This window comes from Phoxinus phoxinus (assembly GCF_949152265.1).
Source record: "Phoxinus phoxinus genome assembly, chromosome: 11".
Classification (NCBI taxonomy): domain Eukaryota; kingdom Metazoa; phylum Chordata; class Actinopteri; order Cypriniformes; family Leuciscidae; genus Phoxinus; species Phoxinus phoxinus.
In genome coordinates, this window is record NC_136886.1 from 17,292,339 (window position 1) to 17,315,348 (window position 23,010).

Consider the following 23,010-nt stretch of genomic DNA (forward strand, 5'->3'; position numbering starts at 1 on the left):
GAGGTTCAATTTATTTTCATTTATTAAGTTGACTTAAATGCATTTACAAATTGATTCATACTTGAGGAATACAAAAAATTAATGATATAAGTATAATAACCACAAAAATACAATATATATATAGAAATTGGTTACAGTGATTAAAATAATATAAATAAGGATGCATAACAACTTCATTTGAACAAGTGAAAACAAAACAGTATTTCATGCCATCAAAAAAAATATGTAGCTAATTATATACCTTAAACATTAAACGGTACATTGAGATATTAATTGACTAGTGTGAAGTGCACATGCATCTAAATAGTCTAAATAACAAATAGCCGTCAAGGAATGTAAATAGTAGTATTCATTTCGACTCCTCACTGGTTTGTTGCCCTTCGCACTTTCTTACCACAGCTTGAGAGTGCTAACCAGAAAATCCCCCTGAGGACCATTAAAAAAATGATTATAAGTATTGTTTTGGTACCAAATATGAAATTCATTAGCTTCACACTGATTTCATTAAGAATGTGCACCAAGGAAGTGCTTACAGTTTACAAAGAACGAGACAAAGCATGTCATTAGCAAACTGGTAATATGCTAATAAAGACAACATTAATTTTTAAAAGGCAGTATATGTCTTCTTGAACCTTGATGGAATCTTCTGTCAACAGTTGTGACCAGACAACTGACATAAACATAACAGTCACTAGTACAGTCCCAAATAACGTTCACTTTAACATGTCCAATTCATGTGCTCGGTGATGCATAAGACTATTAGTTCCTGATCTTTAATTGACCATACACGATCAGGAAGTGTGGGCCGAATCACATATACCTGTACTGATGAAAAATATTAATTTCAATGGCTCGCTCAGAACTCAGACTTTGCGCTCACGGAGCTCTCATGTGTACCCTTCAGGTCCCCGCTTGTAGCGCCGGACCCCCCTGATTTGTCTCTGCAGAGAAGCCTGCGAACGCTTCCCCTGAACTTCTCAGCCGCAAACAGGTACACCAGTGGATCCAAAGCCCCGTTCAGGCAGGTTAGAGAGGAAGTAAGACGGTTAGCAAGGGCTAGCCCTCTTTTGATTTGGCAGGATAGGTCTGGGTGTCCGTGACCCAAGATAAAGGTTGCACGGCTTAAGTGATAAGGCAAAAAGCACACTATGTAGATGAGCATGACCAGGCCGATGGTGCGTAGAGCTCGGAGTTTCAACGCCGGCTCCAGCCTCGAACCTTTTCGCAGACTGTTCACTATCAGCACGTAGCAAGAAAGGGTGGCAATGAAAGGCGGCATGAAGGCTACGGCGAGGGAGACGAGAGCACGGTGTGAGGCCTTTTCTCTGTACAGCTGCAAGCATACGGTAGAGCCATTGACTTCTGCGGTCTGCTTGGTGACCAGTAGGGGCGCCATAGACACTATCACCAAAGCCCAAAGCACAAAACTGGCAATGTGAGCGTAGCGAGGGCGCCTGACCTTGAGGGAGCGTACGGCGTGCACCACAGCAAGGTATCTATCGCCTGCAACACAGGCCAGGAAGTACAAACTGGCATACATGTTGACATAAAAGAAGAAGCCTGCGAGACGGCAGGGGATTTCGCCAAACGGCCAATGTCCCCCCGTTAAATGATAAGTGGCCCTGAGAGGTAAAACGAAGATGTAGAAGAGGTCAGCCACAGCGAGATGGAGCAGGAAGACGTTGGCTGGAGAAGAGTTGGCTCTCTGGCGGGCGAAGATCCACAGGGCAAGGCTGTTGCCGTTCAGCGCAAGAAGGAAAACTATGATGTAGTAGAATCCAAAGATCATGTTCTCCACTGTATTGTCCACAGTTGGACAGATCTCCATAGATCGATTGGGAAGCAAGGTGGGGACCTCTGTAAGGGGAAACTCCATCTTTGTAACTGCAAAAACAGGAAAAGAAAGATTTCAGTTCACTTTTAAATCACTTGTATAAAATAATCATGTATGTTTTATATTTAAATGTATGAATTTAGATAAATATTAAACTGAATTATATATAATTTTTTTTCTCGTGTGTGTGTGTAGTCCGAGCCAGCGTTGTTTGTTCTGTGTTTTAACTTGTAAAATCCTTAAAATTAAGAATATATATATAAAAAAACTGAATAAGTAAATGTAATGATTTAAAATGTATTATATCAAATTATATATACTATTTATACTAATTATATACAAAAGAAGAAGAAACACCCTCCCACTTTCACTTTCGACTTCTCCACAGGTGCATGTACAATAATTGTTCACAGCTCACTGAACAAGCATACAAAACATTGTTTAAACACTTCCCAATAAAAATCTGTAAAGCTTATTTGGATTTCTATTAAGTTCTTTAAAGTACAGTATTCAGAAAAAGGGACTTTTTTTGCTGAGTATATACACTAGTGGTCCAAAGTTTGTGGCCACTACGAATTTATGTAAGAAATAAAAAAAAAATTTCAACCAAGATGCATTTACTTACTTGTGACAGTGAAGACTTCTACACTGTAACAAACCATTTTGTTTCCAAATAAATTATGTTCTTTTAATATACATCAAAGAATCCTGAAAAACTATGACGGTTTTCACAATAAATATTAAGCAGTTCAACTGTTTTCAACATTGATAATAATTAGCTAGCATCAATGCAATCTTGAGCACCAAATTTCACCAAAGAATAATTTCTGAAGGATCATGTGACACTGAAGACTGAAGTAACAATGCTTAAAATTCAGCTTTGTCATTACATCAATACAGTACAATTTAAAACATAATATTAAAATAGAAATCACTTATTTACAAAATTGTACCTTTTCTTTATTAAAGAAATATTTCACTTTGCATGTAATGAGTCTATTTAATATATTAGTTTAAGTTGAATTACTGAAATAAATTAACTTGTGCACGATATTCTAATTTTTCGAGTTTCACCTGCAGAGCAGCTGCCCTTGACTAACTGCCTAATTTTCATGCAGGAAGCAGAAGCCATGCTAAGATTTCAACAAAAATCAAACTGAGAGACCAACAAAAATAGACATGTTTGGCAAACACTTCCATCACACATCTAAATAAATAAACCTATGGCGCATTTAAGCATTTCATTTTTGCTATCAGAAATAATAATGTATTCAAATCTGAGAAAATAACATAGAAAGTTTACATCTGCCTTTGGGAATATGTTTCCAAACTCCTCTGTTGTCAAAACATTTTTACAAAACTGGAGCAAAGGACACAGCAGTGATGCACCAAGCAACACCTTTTATTCCAGCCGCAGTAAATATTTATCCGCCACTAATTCGGGTAGTGAGTGAGGGAGTGTTCCAGCTGTCTGTCTGTTTGGCAGGACCTCAGCTAGATATATATGTCGTGTCTCAGGAGTCTGAGCAGATGCCCCTGCAAGGCAGTCGACTGCTCACTGCACCTCCACACACACTGCATGAAGGTGTTGTAGACCATCCGGTGGCCACACCTTTGTCACGAGACCCAGAGTCACTCCCAGCTATCTGCTTACAGTCTGACCCAGCTGTCCTCGTGGCATTCTTGTTTGTCAAATCATTGGCAGGCGCCCAGGGCGGCCTGCCTCACATTCAATGAGCAAACTCAAACAGTTGCTCTATTAATAATCAGGCCAAATGAAGCATCTGCGGGGATGAGATGAAGACCTTTTTAAGAAAGGTTCAAAGTATAGGTTACTACTTGAGCTACAGCTGACAATATGGATTTTTTTTAAACATCTTATGAATATCGCATAATATAAGGTTTATGTTTCAATAAATTTATAGTTGAAGGGTGAATGACACGTTTTTTTTTGCCAGGAACTATTTAAAAAAAATCTATTTCATGCCTACAATGACTTACCGGTAATACACATCTTCAATGATGTTTTTAATTTCTGAATTAAAATTCATTGGGGTGCGCAAGGTCACAATTATATTAGATGGAATGATGATATCACAATGTATCACATTATATCACAATAAAAAAAAAAAAGCCTTATTAATGAATTTCATGAAAAGAAAAACAGTTCTGAGAACAATAATATTTAAACAAATCTGCTTTACTACTCAGTAAAATCTGGGGGAAAAAAACCATTGTCTTCCAAAAAAAAAAAAAACAGAAAGAGGAAATGATAATAACGATATTTTTTTTCTTTTACTTAGTCCAAATGCAAAAAAGTGAAAGTGACATGTGAAGGCCATGTATGGTAAACCATACTCAGAATTTGTCCTCTGACACACTTAACGACTAGCTGAGACATTCTAAGACTGACTGAACACACTTACAGACTGTTTCCAACGACTGGAGCAGATTTTAAACCGACTGAATGCAACTCTCTCTGGCTCGGCACGTTTGGGCATAATCAGTCGTATATCAAATTACATTCAAAATCGGTCTTACAGTCATAAGTACACACACGCACGCACGCACGCACACACACACCGTGGACACACATCCGGAGCGGTGGGCAGCCGTTTTTGTTGCAGCGCCCGGGGAGCGATTGGGGGTTAGGGCACCTCAGACATTTCCTGCCGGTATTTAAAATCGAACATGCAACCTTCGGATTACCAGTCTGACTCTCTAACCATTAGGCCACGACTTCCCCCAATCAAGGTCAGTGGTTTGAATTTAAAGATAATATATAAAACACAGAGTGGACATAAGGAAATGAATGATTACTGAAACAAAAAGAAACATATTGTACGTCCACACATATTGTACTTCCACACATATTGCACTTCCACACCCTTTGGAGTACTTCTCTGGAAGATATTAAAATGTAGCTTTTTTCCAGCAAACCGCCTGTCTTTGTTGCTTAAATCTGCTACCAAAACATTTCACAATAACCTCTCACAGGAGTTGTAATAATAGGGAGACTCTTTATCAATATTTTCAGAACAGTACAGACAAAAACAAAAGTGGGTGTGTACAAAGGATTGTCTCAAGATCCTGCTAAAGGAAAATGCTGCAGGATTTGTAACTGAGGGGGAGGAAATTCTCAAGTCCCAGAACATGCCAAACCCTCCGGTAATTTAAACAGATAAAAGTAGAGAACTAAAAAACAACAACAAAAAGCTGTCCTGAACTCCAGCTGAAGACAAAAAGGCGTGATTGCGATAGCGAAATCCAGATGTTAATAGATGGCTCTGGTGGTTTTCTGGTGTGTGGTACGAAACTATACAGTGTGGTCCAGGAAAAACACATTTCCTCAGATACAATATGAGAATTTCTAATGGAAAACTATAGTCCAGTAACGCTAGTCCAAGTGCTTTGTGGTTGTCTTGGAAAACATACGGCAAAACCAAAAGCTTTGCAGAACAAGGCACCTCCACAGGCTGCCAACAATACAAAATCACATTTGTGTTAAAGAAATAAGTAGGGGTCAAGCTGTGGTTGCAATGTGACACTAATGCTCCTATACCATATCCACAAAAGAAGCAGAAGTAATCACAGGCGTGAGGCGCACTGCAGATTAACTAAAGCTAAACTGCAACTCAGTGTGGGGACCAACATGCTTACAGAAACACAAGGTGAAACTCAGCTATATGAAGCCCTTCTCTTTTTTTTTTACAATATACACAAATACATGAAATATGGTACATGTCCAATTTTTTTTTTTTTAATCTGATCACCTGAAATGATTTTGACTGTTTAATCTTGGCCAAGTAGTTTTGACTTTATCATGCAGTGCTACAATAACTTTCCAGTGACCAAAAACTCATAAAATTGCATTGATTAAGTCTACTATGAACATTCACATTTAGATCCTGGCATGTATTTAAACAAGGGAAATGCAATATAGTAATTCTATAAATTAAAGTTATAAAAAAAATACTTAAAAAAATACATTGACTGTATTGCACATTGACTGTATTGCTGTGAAAACGCAATATAGTAATTATTTAAAAATAGTAATAAAAAAACATTCACAGTACATAAAATAAATAGTTTAAATGACATGCATAAGCTACACTGAAATTAATTATTGTTGGCTTAACTTAAGTTATTTAAAGTAAAGTAAGTTACCTGGTTGCCTTAACATTTTCAGTTCATTGAAACAAAATTTTTTTTGTTAATGCAACAAAGGAGATTTTTTTTACAGTGTAGAAAACAATATAGTAATTTTATTAAAATTCTTGATTTATGTAAAAATTAAATAAAAAATAAAAGTACAGAATAATACAAAGTTTAAATGGCTTGCACTTCAACTAGGAAAAGTCATTCTATATATATATATATATTTAAAAAAAAATGCAGACACTGAGAGAAAGTATGAAGTCTATAAAACAAAGAAGTGTATGAGAGACTCACCAGAGATGTTGATCCCTCAACAGCCCGTGCAGTAGTGAAGGAGTTGAGGAGAGGGAGTTCTGCTGCCTGGACTCTCTTACAGCTGCCTGAAAAGCAAAAGCAAACCAGCAGCTTCTGTTCAGAGGCAGTGGAGTTCAATGGAGTTGAGACTCTACTCTCCTAGGCTGAGCTGTATTTGAGATACGATACTGTGGCTCTTTTTGTGTAGCCAACAAATTTGATCACAAAAACGCAGTTCGCGATGGGAAGGCTCTAATGTGACCCTTGACCTCAGCCTTTCTTTGCAATGCTATTTTCTTCTGAGGGCCACTTGTGCGCTCCACAATAACCCGAGTCAGAAGAAGCGGCACATCTCGACAGGGGGAGAATAATGGCATGCCTTGGTCGCAATGTGGAGCCGGTGGGGTACCATGGCAACGGGGACTAGCGTGCCTTTAGGATAGAAACCCCCCTCCTTCAACCATATCAATAAACAGAAGATGAACTGAGCGTTTAACGGGACAGTTTATGAATAAAGACTAGAGATTATCCATCGCGGACTGTGGAAAGCCAGACAGGCGAGGCCCCTTGGAACTCAGAGAATGAGAGAGAAGAAATTTGAGGGGAAAACACAAGGGCGAGTGGGACAGAGAATAACAGACTGGGCTCCTTGTTTCTCGGGTCCCTGCTGTGGACTATTGGGGCATCATACACTAGAGCAGCAGAGGCCAGCAATAAGACCATGTGATCCTCAGACAGATGTGCAGCCCCGAGCGAACAGCAAGAGCAATAATCTGTCTTTCATTCTGGGAGATCACAGCTGTGTAGGACACACATCATCTCTTTTTCTTCTGTTTGGGCCAGTCTTCAACGATATGCTAATATAGTTCACTTTACTGAATGCGTCCACTATTTAGTCTACCAGAATAGGCTAAATAACACAGTGCCAAGTCTTAATTGGGACGTCTCCAAGCCTCATTATGGGCTGCCCCTCGAGACTTTGTTGCCCCCGGGGCAAAACACAGCGTAACATGACTGTTAACCAGAGAAGAACTCGTCTTCTGTCAGATTCAAGAGCTGAAACAGTTTGATTTTAAACATGACAAACACAACAGGTGTATGTAATTTCATTTTTTGAACCAACACCCAGAAGACATTGGCCTCTGTGATGAATAATTGACATGTACAATGCTGCAAGTTATGCCTCATAGTCATTTATTTAACAATTTTACATAAAAACATGAAATACCTCAAAAAAGTATGATTCAAAGACCATGATGATTCATTTATATCATTAAATATTAGTGAACTAGTAAACAAACTTAAATTTCAGTCTTCTCACTTTCTGCCATTATATTAAGAAAAAATAGGCATATCAGTTGGCATCACACATTTTGCAAGATATAGCATTGAAAAATAAAATCAGACAAATATTCAGTTTGATACATTAATAACAGAGTATCTCTCATTGGCCACGTTTTCCATATATGTGATTGTGTGCCCTTAAAGAAAGGCAGAGTAAACTCATTGCTGTTGTTATTTTTAGTCAAAGTACTGATTTCTTCTTTGTCCTTTCCTCTCATTAAGATACATGTTGACGTAGGAAGTCAGCAGGTCGTCTATTTTATAGCCCTGATGAACACAGAATTCTGTTATTTTGAGATCTGAAAAATGTGAATAGGCAGAACATTTCTTTGACTGGAGAAAGCAACATCTGTGTCACTTACCAGGGAAGTTTCACACAGGATTTTGTTCCCTTTGACAAGGTTTCCCACAGTCATGTGGAAGTATGTGCTTCCACTGCACCAGTTTGCAATCTTGTTGTATGGATGCACTGCCAGAATGTCCTTGAACAGAAGAAGAATTCAATTAGTCCAATAAAATCAAAGCTGGAGACAGAGTTATGATGGATGATTCATATTTTAAGCAGACAATGCAACTTCACTTTCAAGCTTACAGTTTTACCACTCATCTGCGGTCTTACTTAAATACTTGTTTAAAAGCGTTTTGATCATTTGATGATACCTTTGTTTTGGGGTGAATGATAGCGACGCCCTGTTTACTGATGGCAATCCTCACAATGTCAGGGAAATTGGGCTCTGATGTTTGCTGTAATATCAAGCATCATCTTATACACAGTTTTTAAAAGCAATATTAGCAAAATTGTTATTGTGATGCAGACTCAAATTGCTTACTTTCACATCAAAAAAGGCACAGCCAAATGTAGGCCATTTATAGACAATCTTTAAAAAGCCAACCATTGCCTGATCCACAGACGTGCCTGCTTGCTTATTGTACTCAGCAAAAATGTGCTGTTGAGGAATGTTTGTGTACAAGAAACACTTTAGAAACATAATATTACATGTACGCTGCATTAATTCATAAATATCAATACTTAGAAGAGCAGTGTACTGGAACTGACCTTCTTCCATTCATCAGCAGACATGGCTTTAAGCTGGTCATTAGGCACCAGGTCTTTCAGCATCCTAGGAATCATGGGAAACTGAGTTTTATCATTGTCCACTTTCACCCTGAAGAGGAGAGCGCCGAGAGCCACCATTTCTTCTTTGGTACAACGATGATAACCTCTCAAGTATTTTGGCAGCTCCTAAATAGTGTGAGAAAAAGGAAAAAATAATATACACTACCATTCAAAATAAGGATTTTTTCACGTTTTCAAAAGTCTCATATGCTCACCAAGACTGCATTTATTTGATCAAAAATACAATTTAAATAGTAATATTGTGAAATATTTATAGAATATAACATTTTCACAGCCATTCCTCCAGTCTTGTGTCACATAATCCTTCAGAAATCATTCTAATATGTGAATTTGGTGCTCAAGAATAATTATTATCATTATCAATGCTGAAAACAGTTGGCTTGCTCAATGTTTGTGGAAACCATACAATTTTTTCACACTTGTTTAATAAATAGAAATAACAGCATTTATTTGAAAAAGAATCTTTTTTAACATTATAAATGTATTTACAATTTCTTTCAATCAATTTAATGCATCCTTGCTGAATAAAAGTGTTTACAAAAATCGTATTGACCCAAAATCTTTAAATGTTATTGTACCTAAGTTACCAATATACAGTTCTTAGAGCTACATGGGAATCCATACATTATCAAGATGACACAGATTGCCAGTACCTGTGGGTAATGGAAGATCAGATCTGCCTCCACATCTCTCCCAGGGCTAATGTTGAACCATAGTTTTCTCATAAAGAAAACGGTGTAGGGTACAGTCACTGGACCCGCAGCTGTTTAAAACAGTGTCAGCAATGTCAATCGTTTAAAATTCAGTGACTGACTTGTGAATAACTTGTTGTACTTAATCAATGATCTAGAAAAAAAAACACATAATAGTTTCCACCTATTGAAACTCACCTTGATTCGCTCTCTTAGCTCTCTTGGACCAATCGGTAATCTGTCTCAGGCTGTCAAAGAAGTAGTCCGTTTCAGTCAGACTCAGAACCTGACAGAAAGAGAACAGCAGAATAACATAGAGAAAAAAGCAAGTGTAAAAAAATGCTGCAATAAATTAATAAAGGAACATTAGATCATTGACCACCGTAAACAGAGAGGGACATGTGTCTCCCAATAATCAGATAGAGATTTAATATGTGTTTTTAAGATTCTGAATACGAGGTTACAGCCATGGCTGTTAGTTATACATCACGGTAGCCTGGGTACAAACCTTATCAGGAGTCTTCACGAAGAGGCTGAAACCATCAGCTGAGGACAACATGAGTTTGTTAGAAACGTTCTGGACCAGGTCTTTTATCTTGGTGTTGGTTGCCACCTCAAAATTCTGTCCAGAAGGGCAAAAAAAAACAAATTCAAGGACACTGGATTGATTCAATGAATAAGATGCATAACTAGCATTTGGCAGCAAATTCACTGTAGATTTCATGTTTATTCAACTGCTATTATTTTTTACCATTTTGAACTGTACGCACGCACGCACGCACGCAAATAGACAAAGGCCCACTATTCATTTTGAGGTTCTTAGGCCAGATGACAGAACGGTCACTTGCCATTTTGAGCCAGTGCTGCATTGCCACTGAACATTTTATATTTTTTAATCTTGTATATCCACTTTTTATGACTTTTTTATAAACTTAAACGTTGAGATGTTAAGTTTTGGTGATGTATTGCACATGGTTGTCCCCAAAATAATGTTATATAACTGGCTTACATGCATGAGGTTTTGTTGAAACTGCAAAAAATGAATTGATAGTCCTAAAAGCATCAGTCAGAATGTGTTGCAAACAACAAACCAATCGGGAATGTTTTGCATTGTATGCCATTGCATAATTTCTTGCTTGTTGCAATATTTTTTATAATTAATAATACAAAATAATAATGAAAAATTCACTAAATAAGTGTAGCTAAATAAAATGTATTGATATATGCAAATGATGTCTGTTCAGCATCTCTCTCTCTCTGAGAAATATAATATAGCGATTCAGTAGCAAAACTATTTTATAACTAAAAGTCGCGGGGCAGCGTTGACAAGTTTCTGTGCTTCTGAATGTTTCTGTGTGTGCGCAGCGTGATCTCCACTCTCTGTGTGCGAGTGACGCATGTGTGTGTGTGCGAATGACGTATGTGTGTGTGCTTCGATGAAAACAGTGCATTAATATCGAATGGTGATTCAACTCACTTGGAACTACCTTTGCATTAAATGGTTTTATTACCTTCAAGCCAATCAGAATCGAGTATTCAGACAGACCATGGTATAAATATATATAATGTTGTAAATATATGTTTATATGTTGCGTTACCTCTTGAGTGTCATTAGGGAACTGAATTTTGTGGAAGATCTGGGTGCTGTTCTGCTGAATTGCATCAACCTCTACCTGGTGAGGTGGAAGTTTTCTGGGCTCCGTTCTAGCACAGAAACAATGACAAATGTCGTCTTATACACAGTAAACATATGACTTTTATATTATCACACCAAATCAACAATGCGATTCTCATCATCTGTGACCCAGCTTGTGGACTCATTTCAACTATAGGCCTACAGCAGTGTGTACCAAATGTCTTTTAACAGTTGCAGTGGCAGATGAAGCCGCTGTCAATTCTGTACTATCCCATTACTTTCCTGGCATTTGCCCCGGTCTTCCAAACATGCTAATAAAAGGAGAGGTGTTGCTGTGCAACAGTGTGTCATTTTCAAACACCAATAATCGTCAATTATCATATGTCAATTATCCATTTTAAACATGGGAATAAGTCAGGCTTGTTTTCAACATGCTAAACTGTCAGCATCTGCTATAGTTTGTTTATCTGGTCGTGCTTTTACAGTATAGCAGTCCAGTAATATAACACACATGCTGTTTGAGATGAGCTCCAATAGGTTATGGCTCCCAGGTAAGCCAGCCAAAGTTCAAAGAGTAAAAACAATACAAGCATTGTGCTCATTAACAGTGACTTAAACATTAGCTTTTAGTGATTGTATAACTGAACTCACATGATATGACACTTAGGAATGTACAATCAATTCATTTCAACTTTAAAGTCTGTTTATTCATTGCATTTCTTCTTGTTCTTCTACCCACAAAGCCATGTTAATCTCATTTGTAAAGATAAAAGTTTTTCACACGAAACGCGGTTAAGCATATGTCATACCTCCGAGCCCCTTGCAGTCTCTGGAGGCAGTCTGTGGCCAATTGCTCTCGTTTGCGTGTCTCAATGAAACGCTGAGCATGTTTTAGCAGAGAGTTACTGGGAGTGAAGAGACCACAGCACAGCCACAGCAGCTGCCAGCCCTGCTCCACACTGTACCTGATTCACAAACAACACATGGACATGTTAACTTACCGTTATAATCTACCATTTATATAATTATAATAATACCATATATACATAAATACATACATGGTATAAACGGCACATTACTATCTAATGCCTAGAAGTGGTTTAAAATCGTCATGAAACGAAAGATGCGAGTCTTTTCTTCCCTATCATGACAGCTTCTCGAAAAAGAAAAATATTTATTTACCGCCCTTCCACCAGTAAATAAGTCATCATAAAAAAGGAAGAGATGCCGCTGTAAGAGGGATTTGAATTCATTTTGATTAAAGATTATATGATGTGCATGGATAACTCATTTAAAATCAATAGGCTATTGCAAAATTCCATAAAAAAAAAGAAATGCCTTTTTTTTTTTTATAGTGATTTTAGATGCATTTAAATGAGAATGATGGAAACTATGAATCAGTTCAATGAACCTGATGCTTGTTGATTCTCATGCACAACAGACCTCAGAGAGGAATCAAATGAATTATTTGCTAGACATAAAGGTCCACTGAAGTGCAGCTTTGTATGATGCATTGACATCATTTCCACTGAAACAGGAAGCTAAGGACATATTGGATGGCTCCTCCCCCTTTTCAAATAGCCAATAGTGTTTAATTTCCCTCACCTCTTACCTCAGAATAAACAGACCGTTATTGTTCGTTGGTGTGGATGCAAATATAGCTATCTTTATAGCTATCGTGCTTGGTGTGAACGGGCCTTAATTCTATGCTGGACCAATTTGACTATTTAGGATTTATTTCTTACTTTCAAGGTATAATGGAATTATTAAAACTATTTCTTGAATAATAAATTATCAAACTTAAAAAAGAAGAAGCTTATTAAAAAAATGGTTCACTGAAGGATCCAAGTTAAAGTTTGCATAGTTTCGCCTCGCCGTTATAAAGGGCAAGTTGACTTTGGTTCAACAAAAATCCCAAAAGGAAAACTATACAGAACTATTGTGAAACTGTGTCATCTTTATACCAAGTTCAAAAGAGCTTATGATTTCAGCAGAATATTTCAGAATATTTCAATACTTTGATTAAGCAAGTATGCATTAAATGGACCAAAAGTAACAGTAAAGACTTCTGCAAAAGATTTATAATTCAAATAAATGGTGTTCATTTGAACATTCCATTCTGTTCTTTTCTTTCTATCTGAAGTAATGGCTGCTGAAAATTCAGCTTTGCCATCACAGGAATAAATCACATTGTTCAATATATTAAAATAGAAAACAGTTATTTTAAATTGCAAATATATTCATCAAGATTACTGTTTTTGCTGTATTTTTGATTAAATAAATGCAGTGTTGGAGAGCATAAGAGACTTCGTTGAACTTTTAAATGATAGTGTACAGGCATTCAAAAGGAAAAATAATTCTATTATCACTTTCTGTTTGAGGATGTAATGCTGTTTACCGGTTGTTATTGCTGGTCATTTGTTTCATGATCTGGCAGTAGATCTCGTCTCTGAGTTCCTCATTTCTTGTAGGTGGACCGAAGATCTGGTCTGTGAGCTCCAAAGGGCTCTGAATCTGTCTGGTAGGGTAGTCACCCATATACTTCAGAATAGGTGCACACTATATCAGTCAAGGAATCAGCACGCAGTTAAGGTTTTATCCTACCTGGATAACCAGGTCAGCTGGTAAGTCTTACTCATGGATTTAGTGCTTATACAATGGATACAGTATATATTAGGTAAATCGTAGGTGTCAACTACTACTGTGGCAATAATCAAGGTTCATTATAATAATAATAATAACTAAAATATGTGTGGCAAAGGATATCAGTGAAGGCCTGGCAGGCCTGTGGGCTTAAATCTGGATTGCCCACCAGTCTCTTCAGCAGGGGCTGTCTGATGGGTTCTCTGGAGGTTGCCCATAGCTTCTCAGGTGCTGCATTCTTAGAGATCACTTGTCTGTTCACATCCTTGATGGGCTGCCTGCGACAATGACAGAAACAACACGGTGTTTGCTTCTGAAACACTTCAGAATGTAATGTAATTTTGTGGTCAGTTGCTGCAAGTACCTGAAATATTCAACGGAGAACTCTTTGAGAGTTGAAGGAGCCACTCTTTCAGTGATGGTTCCTTTTGAACTGTTGTCTATGATGGTCTTTCTCTGATCTGGGGACAAGCTGACCAGGCTCTAAAAAAAGTCAGTATACAAGGAGCTTTTAGAAATATTTTATTAGATATTAGAAATGATATTAGAAATATAAGCCAACAAGTTCAAGACATATTCCATAACCCAGACCTTTACAGATCTAAAGTACTTTTCAACTTAATAGGAAAGCACGAAAAAAATGTAGCTGCGAGCACCAATTATCAGGGTTCAAGAGGTTTAAGGCCTTTAAGCATATGCGTAAAAATATATTATGTTTTATTTAGCAAGCCTGTTTCTATCTCGATCATGGAAATGACCATTTACAGTCGATACAGGATGTTTACTGCAGGAAATATATGCATAAAGTTTTTTACCGGTTAACAGTAATTAATTGGCTGATGGCAGACATGTTTTTTTAGATTTGTCAATGTACGCATAGACAATCATGTCAGCTCGGACAAAGAAATGACATGTCAATTTTCAAGTCAATCGGACTAGTGGCGAAGTAGTTATAGCCGTTTATATGTTTTTTTTTCCTGTTAAAGCGCCACCAAGTGGCCAGTTGCTGCGTCCTTTTCAAAGCAGCCACAGAATGAGCTCTTATATAGGTGCGCTGAGTATGGTGAAAATATCTCATTTTGTTCACGAGTTATGGTCATTTTAGTAAAAGTGGCTCCTCCCACTTTTGAACGTTTTGGCGGCCCTGAGGGACCGTGAACCGTAATTTCTACTTAAAAAAAACAAACAACTATTGACAAAAAGACTCCGGAGAATCTTGCTGCACTGGTTCGGTTCCGATCAGGCCAAAAAACGATGACTAGTTCGCAAAAGTAGTTTTTTTTTAAAGTCCAAAATACCTGGAAATTTCGCAGAACAACGAGCAGATCAGGGGCATGCATTTGCATGCTTTGAGCCAAGGATTCTAACGATATAAGACACTTGAGCCTACGCCGGACAGTTTAGGAGTTACGAGCCATTCCATACTTTTAACCGCTAATTATCGTCAGGCCGATAGGGGCGAGCATTGGTGACGTTCTAGGATGTGTGCGTACGACCAGCCTCTAAGACTTACGGTTTGGTCTGCCCGATCACTTTTAGGGGAGAATGCTGATCCTTGGAAATGTAACAATTACAATAGGGTTTCCGCGCTATGCACTTGAACCCCCAAATATATATTCAAGCTCTTACCAGGACTTCATTGGTTGGCTTCGTAAGAGTTGGAAGAATCAAGACAGCATCCGCAGGGACTGCACCGATTTCTCCCGTCCGCTCATTCTTACCCTTCAACCAGCCACGGGCAGCAGAGAACTCGTCATCCTGAATGAGGTAGATGAGCTCGGCCTTCTTAAAGCTGAGAAATGTTCGATCATCTTGAAAAAAAAGCCAAAGGATTTTTCGCCAGACAACAACAAAGTCAAACGACAGATCATGATTAAAAAAAAAACAATAATACTATTTACTGAAATGTATGCAACTCATTGTCTCTTCTGACCTTGTCTGTTAACCTCCTGTAGGGCCACAGCAAATTGTGAACGTTGTATGAGGCCTGCCAGAAACATGGCTACCAGATCAGAGATGTCCACGGCCTGAATTGCATTCAGAGTGAAGTCTCCTTTCATAGTCAGCAAACACACACACTTCCTTTCTCTGGAGGCGATGAGGCAGGTGGAATTCATGGAATTTACAAAGGAAAGTATCACTCATATTAATTTAATTCAAAAATATTATATTTTAATATTGTAAATGGCAAGCCCATCAAACATTAACTGGTGTCCAGCCCACCTAATAGTGTTGACCCCAGTGAGCTCTGGGTAAGACAGCACCAGAAGAATCTTTTCTCGCTCATCTAGACATGTTATTCCCGTTGAATTTATGGCAAGGATGAACTTGTTCTTTGGTAGAGGAGGACCTGAACATTGAAATGACACAGATTTAATCTCATTCATCAAATTATATAAAAGCTATTCTTGTGCATTAGTTGTGGAAATGATCTCATTTGCAATCTACACTACCGTTCAAAAGTTTGAGGTTGCAAGGCTGCATAGGATTTTTTTCAAATAAAAAATACAGCAACAACAGTAATATTATGAAATATTACCACAATTTAAAATTACATTTTTACTTGAAACTATTGTACAATATAATGTATTCCTGTGATGTCAAAGCTGAATTTTCAGCATCATTACTGCAGTCTTCAGCGTCACATAATCATTCAGAAATCATTCTAATACGCTGACTTGATGTTCAAGAAACATTTCTTTTTACTACATCAATGTTGAAAACAGTTGTGCTGCTTAATATTTTTGTGGAAACTGTGATACATTTTTCTTGATGAGAAAAGTAAAATAAAATAAACTGTATTTATTTAATAATAATTGTTAGATGTAATTTATACTTAGTGCAAATTGCGGCAGATACTATTTGCACGTTTTGCAAATACGTTTTGTAGTAAAACGGTATACAATAATAACATATTCAGTGCATATGATTATATTTATTAAAATCATTAATGGAAGTCTCCTACTTGTACTTGACATTACCTCTCCTACACCTACTACTAACCCTACTACCCATTGAACACTTTATTCCATCATTAAATACCCATTAGGCTCTTCTTTACACTTTTCGAATATTTTCTTAATTTTTATTTAAAACAGAAGCTACTCTGAGCTAATATGCAATGGGAAAAGAATGTGTTTGATAAAAAGCAGATTCAAACTTGGGTCAGTAGTGTCAATACCCAACGCCACTGCCTTAGTCTCCACAACACTGATTCTGTTGTCAGCAGGAATTCATTTGAAATTTTATTTTATCTGGGTCAATCGGATAATGGTGGGCAGAGTTAGTGTAAATAGCCTCTGCCAACAAGGCGGGCTATTTGCAGTTGGTGTAAATAGAAACGGATTAATTTATTTGAAAACAAAAAAATCTTACTGACCCCAAACTTTTGAAAGCTAGTATATGTAATACTGATCTTAGCATGTAATGCATACCAGATAACTTGGCAACTTCAAAAAACTTGGAAAAGTACATGGGCCACTTTTGACGAGCATAGTCAACCACCTCTGCCTTCACTTTATCAGACTTGGTCCGAGAATTTATGAATGGGCCCTAGTAGAAAGAGACAATGCTTGTGACATACTAGTGGAAAGCGTCTTTTTATTATTATTTTAACGTAAGCAGCATAAGAAACATCTCTACTTGCGCATGTGCTGTGTTGACCATCTGGATCCACTTGTCTTCTGACTTGGCCTCCAGTATTTTGGAGTTAATGCACTCCTTAACTACAGTCTTCGTGTTCTCCATACTGACGTCTGATCCAAACTGCACATAGAAGTGCTTTGCTGCAAGTGCAACATAGTCTTCCTCCTGATAGAAAGTTGAAATACCATGGAATAAATAACACAACATGGTCACCTCATGGGGATATTATTCCAATAAACCGCTTTATTGGTCACTTTCAAAAAGTTTAAAAGACACTTGAAATTTAGTAATATTATCACTGACACTATTGGATGAGAACAAAACTTGATTGAGCTGGATAATGACAACTGTCTTCTGTAGAGCAGCTTTATAGTAGAATCAAAATTGTTTCAAAATTTGATGAACTGCAATATTATTGAACTAAAGTGAACAACACTGAATTGACTTGAGATGAAAAACGACACTATTATCTTCTGCAGAGCTTAGTCGAACTGAGTTCGCTTCATAACGAATGAGCTTTGCAACATTCACACTGTTATTGAACTAAACTGAATCAACATTAAACTAAAATGAGCTGAATAATGACACTATGGTCTTTTTAGAGCTGCTTTAGTGCTGAAATTGTTTTCGTTTCATAACTGAAGAACTTTGCAACAGTAAATCAGTAAATCAGCTAAGATGGCTAAGACAGCTGCCATCTTAGTCAACACAACATAATAAAATCACAAAATGTATCTTTACAAATTGTGAGATAATTGCCACAAAATTAATTAATTAGTAAAAAGTATTTTTTGAATCAATTAAAAATAAAGTACAGCATAATTTTGCTATTTAATGAATTAAAACGCTAATATCATAACTAATACAAAAAATGATCTCAAGCGCACCTTTTCACACTGGTACTCTCCATATTTCATGCCTCTGATGACCTGTCTGTAGACAAGGTCTGTGCTGACGTCATCCTGGCTGCAGTCATGCCATGGTGTGAAGATCTCTTTACGGAAGTAGAGACGCCAGGGGGCGTGTTGCTCCTGCCCTCCCTTCCTCTTCACTTCCTGCTCACACTGAGAGATGGCATCCATCACATGCTCACGACTACTACCTAGAGACCACACCTAGAAAGGGAGAGTACCAAACCATGGGTAACCATGAACAAAATCTGACTTAAACTCTTAATTCAGTCTGAGGGCTTCATACCTTGTCATATAAGGCCATATATAGTGAGAAGCCAAATGTGTCCTGGAGTTTGACCTTCTGTGAGAGCATTTGGCAGACCTCTTTAGATGTGGATGCTGAATCTACAGGCATACTGATAGTTCTGCCATCCATCAAAGTCACTGAGATGGCCATGGGTTTCTTGGACTTGGTGGCCTGTGATTGAACAGAGAGGGCTTGAATAGTAGTGTCAAAACTATAGTAGACATATATGGACCATGCCAAGGACCACCAATTATTATAAACTTCCTAAAATTTTTATCTATAAAATCCCATTTTCCCATATAGATGATAACCCCCCCATAATATATTTAAATTATTTAAATATAATTTAAATATTTGAATTAAATATATGGCTGTGTTATATTGTCACTGTGCTAAAGCAAATATTGTCTGGAAAATATTTACTTGATATTAACACCATTTTACAAAATTACAGGTGAAACTTGAAAAATTAGAATATCGTGCAAAATTTCATTTATTTCAGTAATTCAACTTAAAAGGTGAAACTAATATATTATATAGACTTATTACATGCCAAGTACAAATAAAGGCTTGAAATATCTCACTTTGCATGTAATGAGTCTATATAATATATTAGTTTCACCTTTTAAGTTGAATTACTGAAATAAATTAACTTTTGCACGATATTCTAATTTTTGAGAGTATCACCTGTATATGCAGATTATTTTTCCCTGGTTGTCAATACAGCACAATAATCACAATTATTTAATAATTTCTGACCAGTTTTTGGAAAGCAGAATAAAAGTCCTAAAAATAATTTGTCTCTCCGTTGTTGTTTTTTTAACTCCTAAACATGCATTTGCATCATGGGTTGAAAACGCCTACTGTAGTCCAGTATGATGGAGAAGTTTATGTTACTGTGAGTGACATGATTTGTCTCTACCCACATCTGTAAAAAAACACGTATGCATGGAAAACTCATGCATGCACTGCTGCAATTTAAATAGCAGCAAGAAACGTGTCTCTATTCCAAATTGAATGACATCTCATTTTAACCACCAATTCATCTCATTAGTGATCAGATTTTCAAAATGGCCAGTTTAGTTGTGTAGTCCAAAAATCACTTTTTTTGCGAACAAGGCATAAGTGTCTTCACCTGGAGCTCCAGCCAGCTGGGAGGCTCTCCACGCACTCCGTTGGCAACAGTACGCCTCAGCCGCTCAGCGCAGTAAGGTGCGTATCCCACGGGACCAAAACGAAGAAAACTTTGCAGGTACTGTGAGGACGAGAACAGATAATAATAATACATTTTAATTTCTATAGCGCTTTTCTAGACACTCAAAGACGCTTTACAGTTATTGGTTTACATCGATAAAAAAAAAAAACACAACTGAATATATTTAGAACTACTTCTTTTAAATGTATTACCCCATGAAGCAAGAGTGACATGATGCATCAAGGCGTTTATTAAGGAAGAATTTTCTTTATTCACCTTAATGAATTGCTCAGTAGGAGGGAAGATGCCCAAACAGATGGACAAGAGGATCCAGCCACGGAAGAAGCTACCGCGGTTTGAGTTCTCCTGGAGCTGCTTACAGATCTGGCAGTATATTTCATCCCTAACAATGGAAGATTCTAAGGAATTAGAAGCAGAAACATTTTACCACTAAGCAATAGATTACTTATGGTTTTGAATAATTAACAACCTGAGGCCACGCCTGACAATGGCATATCCAACAATGATATGCAACTTTTCAAGAGATGTCATTGGCCGGTCCAGGGTGAGTCCGTCTCCGTTGATTTCATCTTCTTCGCTAATAGTTTGCACAGTGGGTTGTTTAACAACTTCAGACCCATCTTCTGCCTTAAAATTAAGAGTTAAGTGAGTTAAGACTATAAATTCAAAGTGTCACATGTATCTTTTAGTTGAATAAAAGAATGGTTTGTGCAGAAATACACAAGCTTTAAATATTTGAATTAATGACAAACAGTGTCTACGATAAAGAAAAGAAAAAAGATCTTTTGAAAGTCTAATAATAATAAAAAATGTGCTAAGTTCTTAAACATTTACTCTTTGTATTCATGTTGGTTTCATATGGTTTTGGAAAAACCTTTAGACCATTTATATATATATATATATATATACAATATATATTATACAATCACATTATTATTAAAAGGTTTTAGAAAATATTAATCACGCATTCATTTAGAGTTAAGGAAAATGTTAATTTAGAGTTACAACACATTACATTTTTAGAGTGATTCACTCTAAAAATTTAATGTGTTGTAACTCTAAATTAACATTTTCCTTAACTCTAAATGAATGCGTGATTAATATTTTCTAAAACCTTTTAATAATAATAATTGTCAAAGTAAAAGCATTTCTTACAATAATCAAGAATTATAAATTCATTACTTATTATGTGCGTGGGGGGGGGGGGGATGTCACACCACATGACATTTTACAACCTGAACTAACCTTGTCCTGTCATAAACAGGTCAAGTTATCTGATACTTTACAAAACCTAATGACATTAACAAAAAGTCTAAATTAATTAATTAATTAATATTTTATATATATATTTGTTATCCTGTCTATTTAATCAATCAAAATAATAGATGACTACCACATCATTGACCAATTTGCAACATTTATGTGTCTCACCTCTTCTGCTATAACAGATGGTTTTCTAGTGGGTCTTCTGTTTTGTGGCACCACCTCAGAAGTTGTGGAGATCTTTCTGTTTCGGGACATTATATCAGTGAAAGTTGAGGTCTTTCTGTTTCTGGGACCCTGCTCTGGCATGGCAGATAGTTTACGGCCTGGAACACCCTCGTCTTGAACAGATTTTCTGTTCCGGGACAGTATGTCTGTGAAAGTTGAAGATTTTCTGTTGCGGGAAGCCTCTTCTGGACCTGTAGAGACGTTCCTGTTCTGAGCGTTTCTTGTATTTCTCATTCTCTGAAAATAAAGAGATATGAACACTTTCAGAACATCCCTAGCATATTTAAACAAAAGACTGCTGATTGCTTTTCTTACATTGAGAAAAGGGAAATATGTTGACAGGTGTCCAGAATCCTTGAGTATTCTTATTATTGAATAATAAACCTGCTTCCCTGGTCTTAGGTGGTTTAAACTGGTCTCTGTCTAAGCTGTTGTTAGCCGTCCAGCCAGCTGGTCAGACCTCCTGTTTTTGTCAGCAGTGAAATATGTAATGTAATGTTTCATCACCTGGTCCAGGCCCACCATATGGCTGAGGCGTCTATCCTGCCTGGAGGCCACATCCTGCTGCACGGAGCGATCAGCAAAGGCTTGTCCACCTCTCGAGATCCCCTGCGCCTTTGGCTCGGGAAGATCACCCATGAATCTCAAGATCATCCACCAAACTGTTAGTGAAGCCTGTGGAGAAGAAGAGAAGGTCAGTAGTAAGCTTTCATTTTTTTTATTGTGACTCGTCAACGTAACAAAATCTGTGCCGTGCTGCGGATAAATGACACAACAGAAACCAACCAAAAGCTGGTCAAAGGCAAAGGTGACTTTACCAGGACGTCATTCTCGTCTTCATGGTAGAGCAGTGGCTGACGTATTCTCTGCCGGATATGTGTGGGTGTGGCGGCACCCTGGAAGGACATGGAAGCAAACTTGGAGAAGGAGTACTCATCCAAATCATCGTAGTCTTCCTCTGGAATCTCCATCATTGGAGCATCATCCAGATCCACCTCCTCAAGCACTGCCCGCTTTCCCTCCAAGTCCTAAACACACACACACACATGTTGGTACTACATATCATTATGAGGGCATTCCATTGGCATAATGGTTTTTATACTGAGCTAATGACATTTTATAGCCCTAACACTAAACCTACCCTCTAAACTTCCCTTTTTTAAAGTTTTTAATAAAAAAAAACGTTTAGTATGTTTATTTAGGGTTTTGAATTATAAGGACATCGGCATGTCCTCATAATGTAGGGGCATAGCCTGAAAACTGAATACACACTACAATATAGGGACTTTGGATCCTCATAATGTAGGTCAAACTAGTACACATACACACAGTTCCCATGTAGAGTATCATATTTGATACATCAGGCTTTTATGGCTAATTATGATATAGGGGAATATGGAGCTCATAGTCGAGGAGAAGAAAAAAAGGCAAAAATGCGGAATTTGGTGCAGATGTTATTTATATGGCCAGAAAGTAAGATGAAACTCTGATATTTTGCCATGTATTAATGAGATACTTATAACAGTATAGCAGACTACTTGCATACAATGTATAAAAATGTCAATTTTCGCACTATCTCCAAATAATATGTCTTAGTAAGATGATATTTAAATATTCACATTTATAATCAAAACTCTGTAGTTTTTAATGTGGGAGGCAAAACATATAATGTAATGCGATACAATGATGATAGAGAGATGTACAAATAAACATTCCTCA

General features: G+C 37.2%; 2 protein-coding genes across 2 annotated transcripts in view; both read right to left on the minus strand.

The window, feature by feature from the left end:
* Positions 1 to 7,491, minus strand: gpr17 (G protein-coupled receptor 17). Its single transcript, XM_079627757.1, has 2 exons — positions 6,287 to 7,491; positions 1 to 1,884 (listed from the first exon to the last, which is right to left on the minus strand). Exon 2 carries the CDS (start codon positions 1,874 to 1,876, stop codon positions 857 to 859), a length of 1,020 nt encoding a protein of 339 aa, XP_079483883.1. The 5' UTR covers positions 1,877 to 1,884; positions 6,287 to 7,491; the 3' UTR covers positions 1 to 856.
* Positions 7,491 to 23,010, minus strand: part of myo7ba (myosin VIIBa) — a 26,409-nt gene continuing 10,889 nt past the window's right edge. Inside the window, exons 23-48 of the mRNA XM_079627758.1 lie at positions 22,110 to 22,319; positions 21,799 to 21,966; positions 21,232 to 21,528; positions 20,270 to 20,427; positions 20,056 to 20,182; positions 19,720 to 19,839; positions 18,582 to 18,755; positions 18,272 to 18,499; positions 17,382 to 17,549; positions 17,174 to 17,291; positions 15,963 to 16,089; positions 15,673 to 15,827; positions 15,369 to 15,550; positions 14,104 to 14,222; positions 13,863 to 14,017; positions 13,495 to 13,648; positions 11,906 to 12,061; positions 11,059 to 11,164; positions 9,969 to 10,082; positions 9,659 to 9,746; positions 9,422 to 9,531; positions 8,688 to 8,873; positions 8,461 to 8,577; positions 8,291 to 8,374; positions 7,993 to 8,112; positions 7,491 to 7,897 (exon numbers count right to left, since the gene is read on the minus strand). Of these exons, the coding sequence (XP_079483884.1) occupies positions 7,808 to 7,897; positions 7,993 to 8,112; positions 8,291 to 8,374; positions 8,461 to 8,577; positions 8,688 to 8,873; positions 9,422 to 9,531; positions 9,659 to 9,746; positions 9,969 to 10,082; positions 11,059 to 11,164; positions 11,906 to 12,061; positions 13,495 to 13,648; positions 13,863 to 14,017; positions 14,104 to 14,222; positions 15,369 to 15,550; positions 15,673 to 15,827; positions 15,963 to 16,089; positions 17,174 to 17,291; positions 17,382 to 17,549; positions 18,272 to 18,499; positions 18,582 to 18,755; positions 19,720 to 19,839; positions 20,056 to 20,182; positions 20,270 to 20,427; positions 21,232 to 21,528; positions 21,799 to 21,966; positions 22,110 to 22,319 (3,831 nt within the window). The 3' untranslated portion in view covers positions 7,491 to 7,807. The remainder of the gene's footprint in view (positions 7,898 to 7,992; positions 8,113 to 8,290; positions 8,375 to 8,460; positions 8,578 to 8,687; positions 8,874 to 9,421; positions 9,532 to 9,658; positions 9,747 to 9,968; positions 10,083 to 11,058; positions 11,165 to 11,905; positions 12,062 to 13,494; positions 13,649 to 13,862; positions 14,018 to 14,103; positions 14,223 to 15,368; positions 15,551 to 15,672; positions 15,828 to 15,962; positions 16,090 to 17,173; positions 17,292 to 17,381; positions 17,550 to 18,271; positions 18,500 to 18,581; positions 18,756 to 19,719; positions 19,840 to 20,055; positions 20,183 to 20,269; positions 20,428 to 21,231; positions 21,529 to 21,798; positions 21,967 to 22,109; positions 22,320 to 23,010) is intronic.

Bases quoted from the DNA above. Each gene is read 5' to 3' on its own strand.
- gpr17 (XM_079627757.1), bottom strand. From the start codon at position 1,876: ATGGAGTTTCCCCTTACAGAGGTCCCCACCTTGCTTCCCAATCGATCT.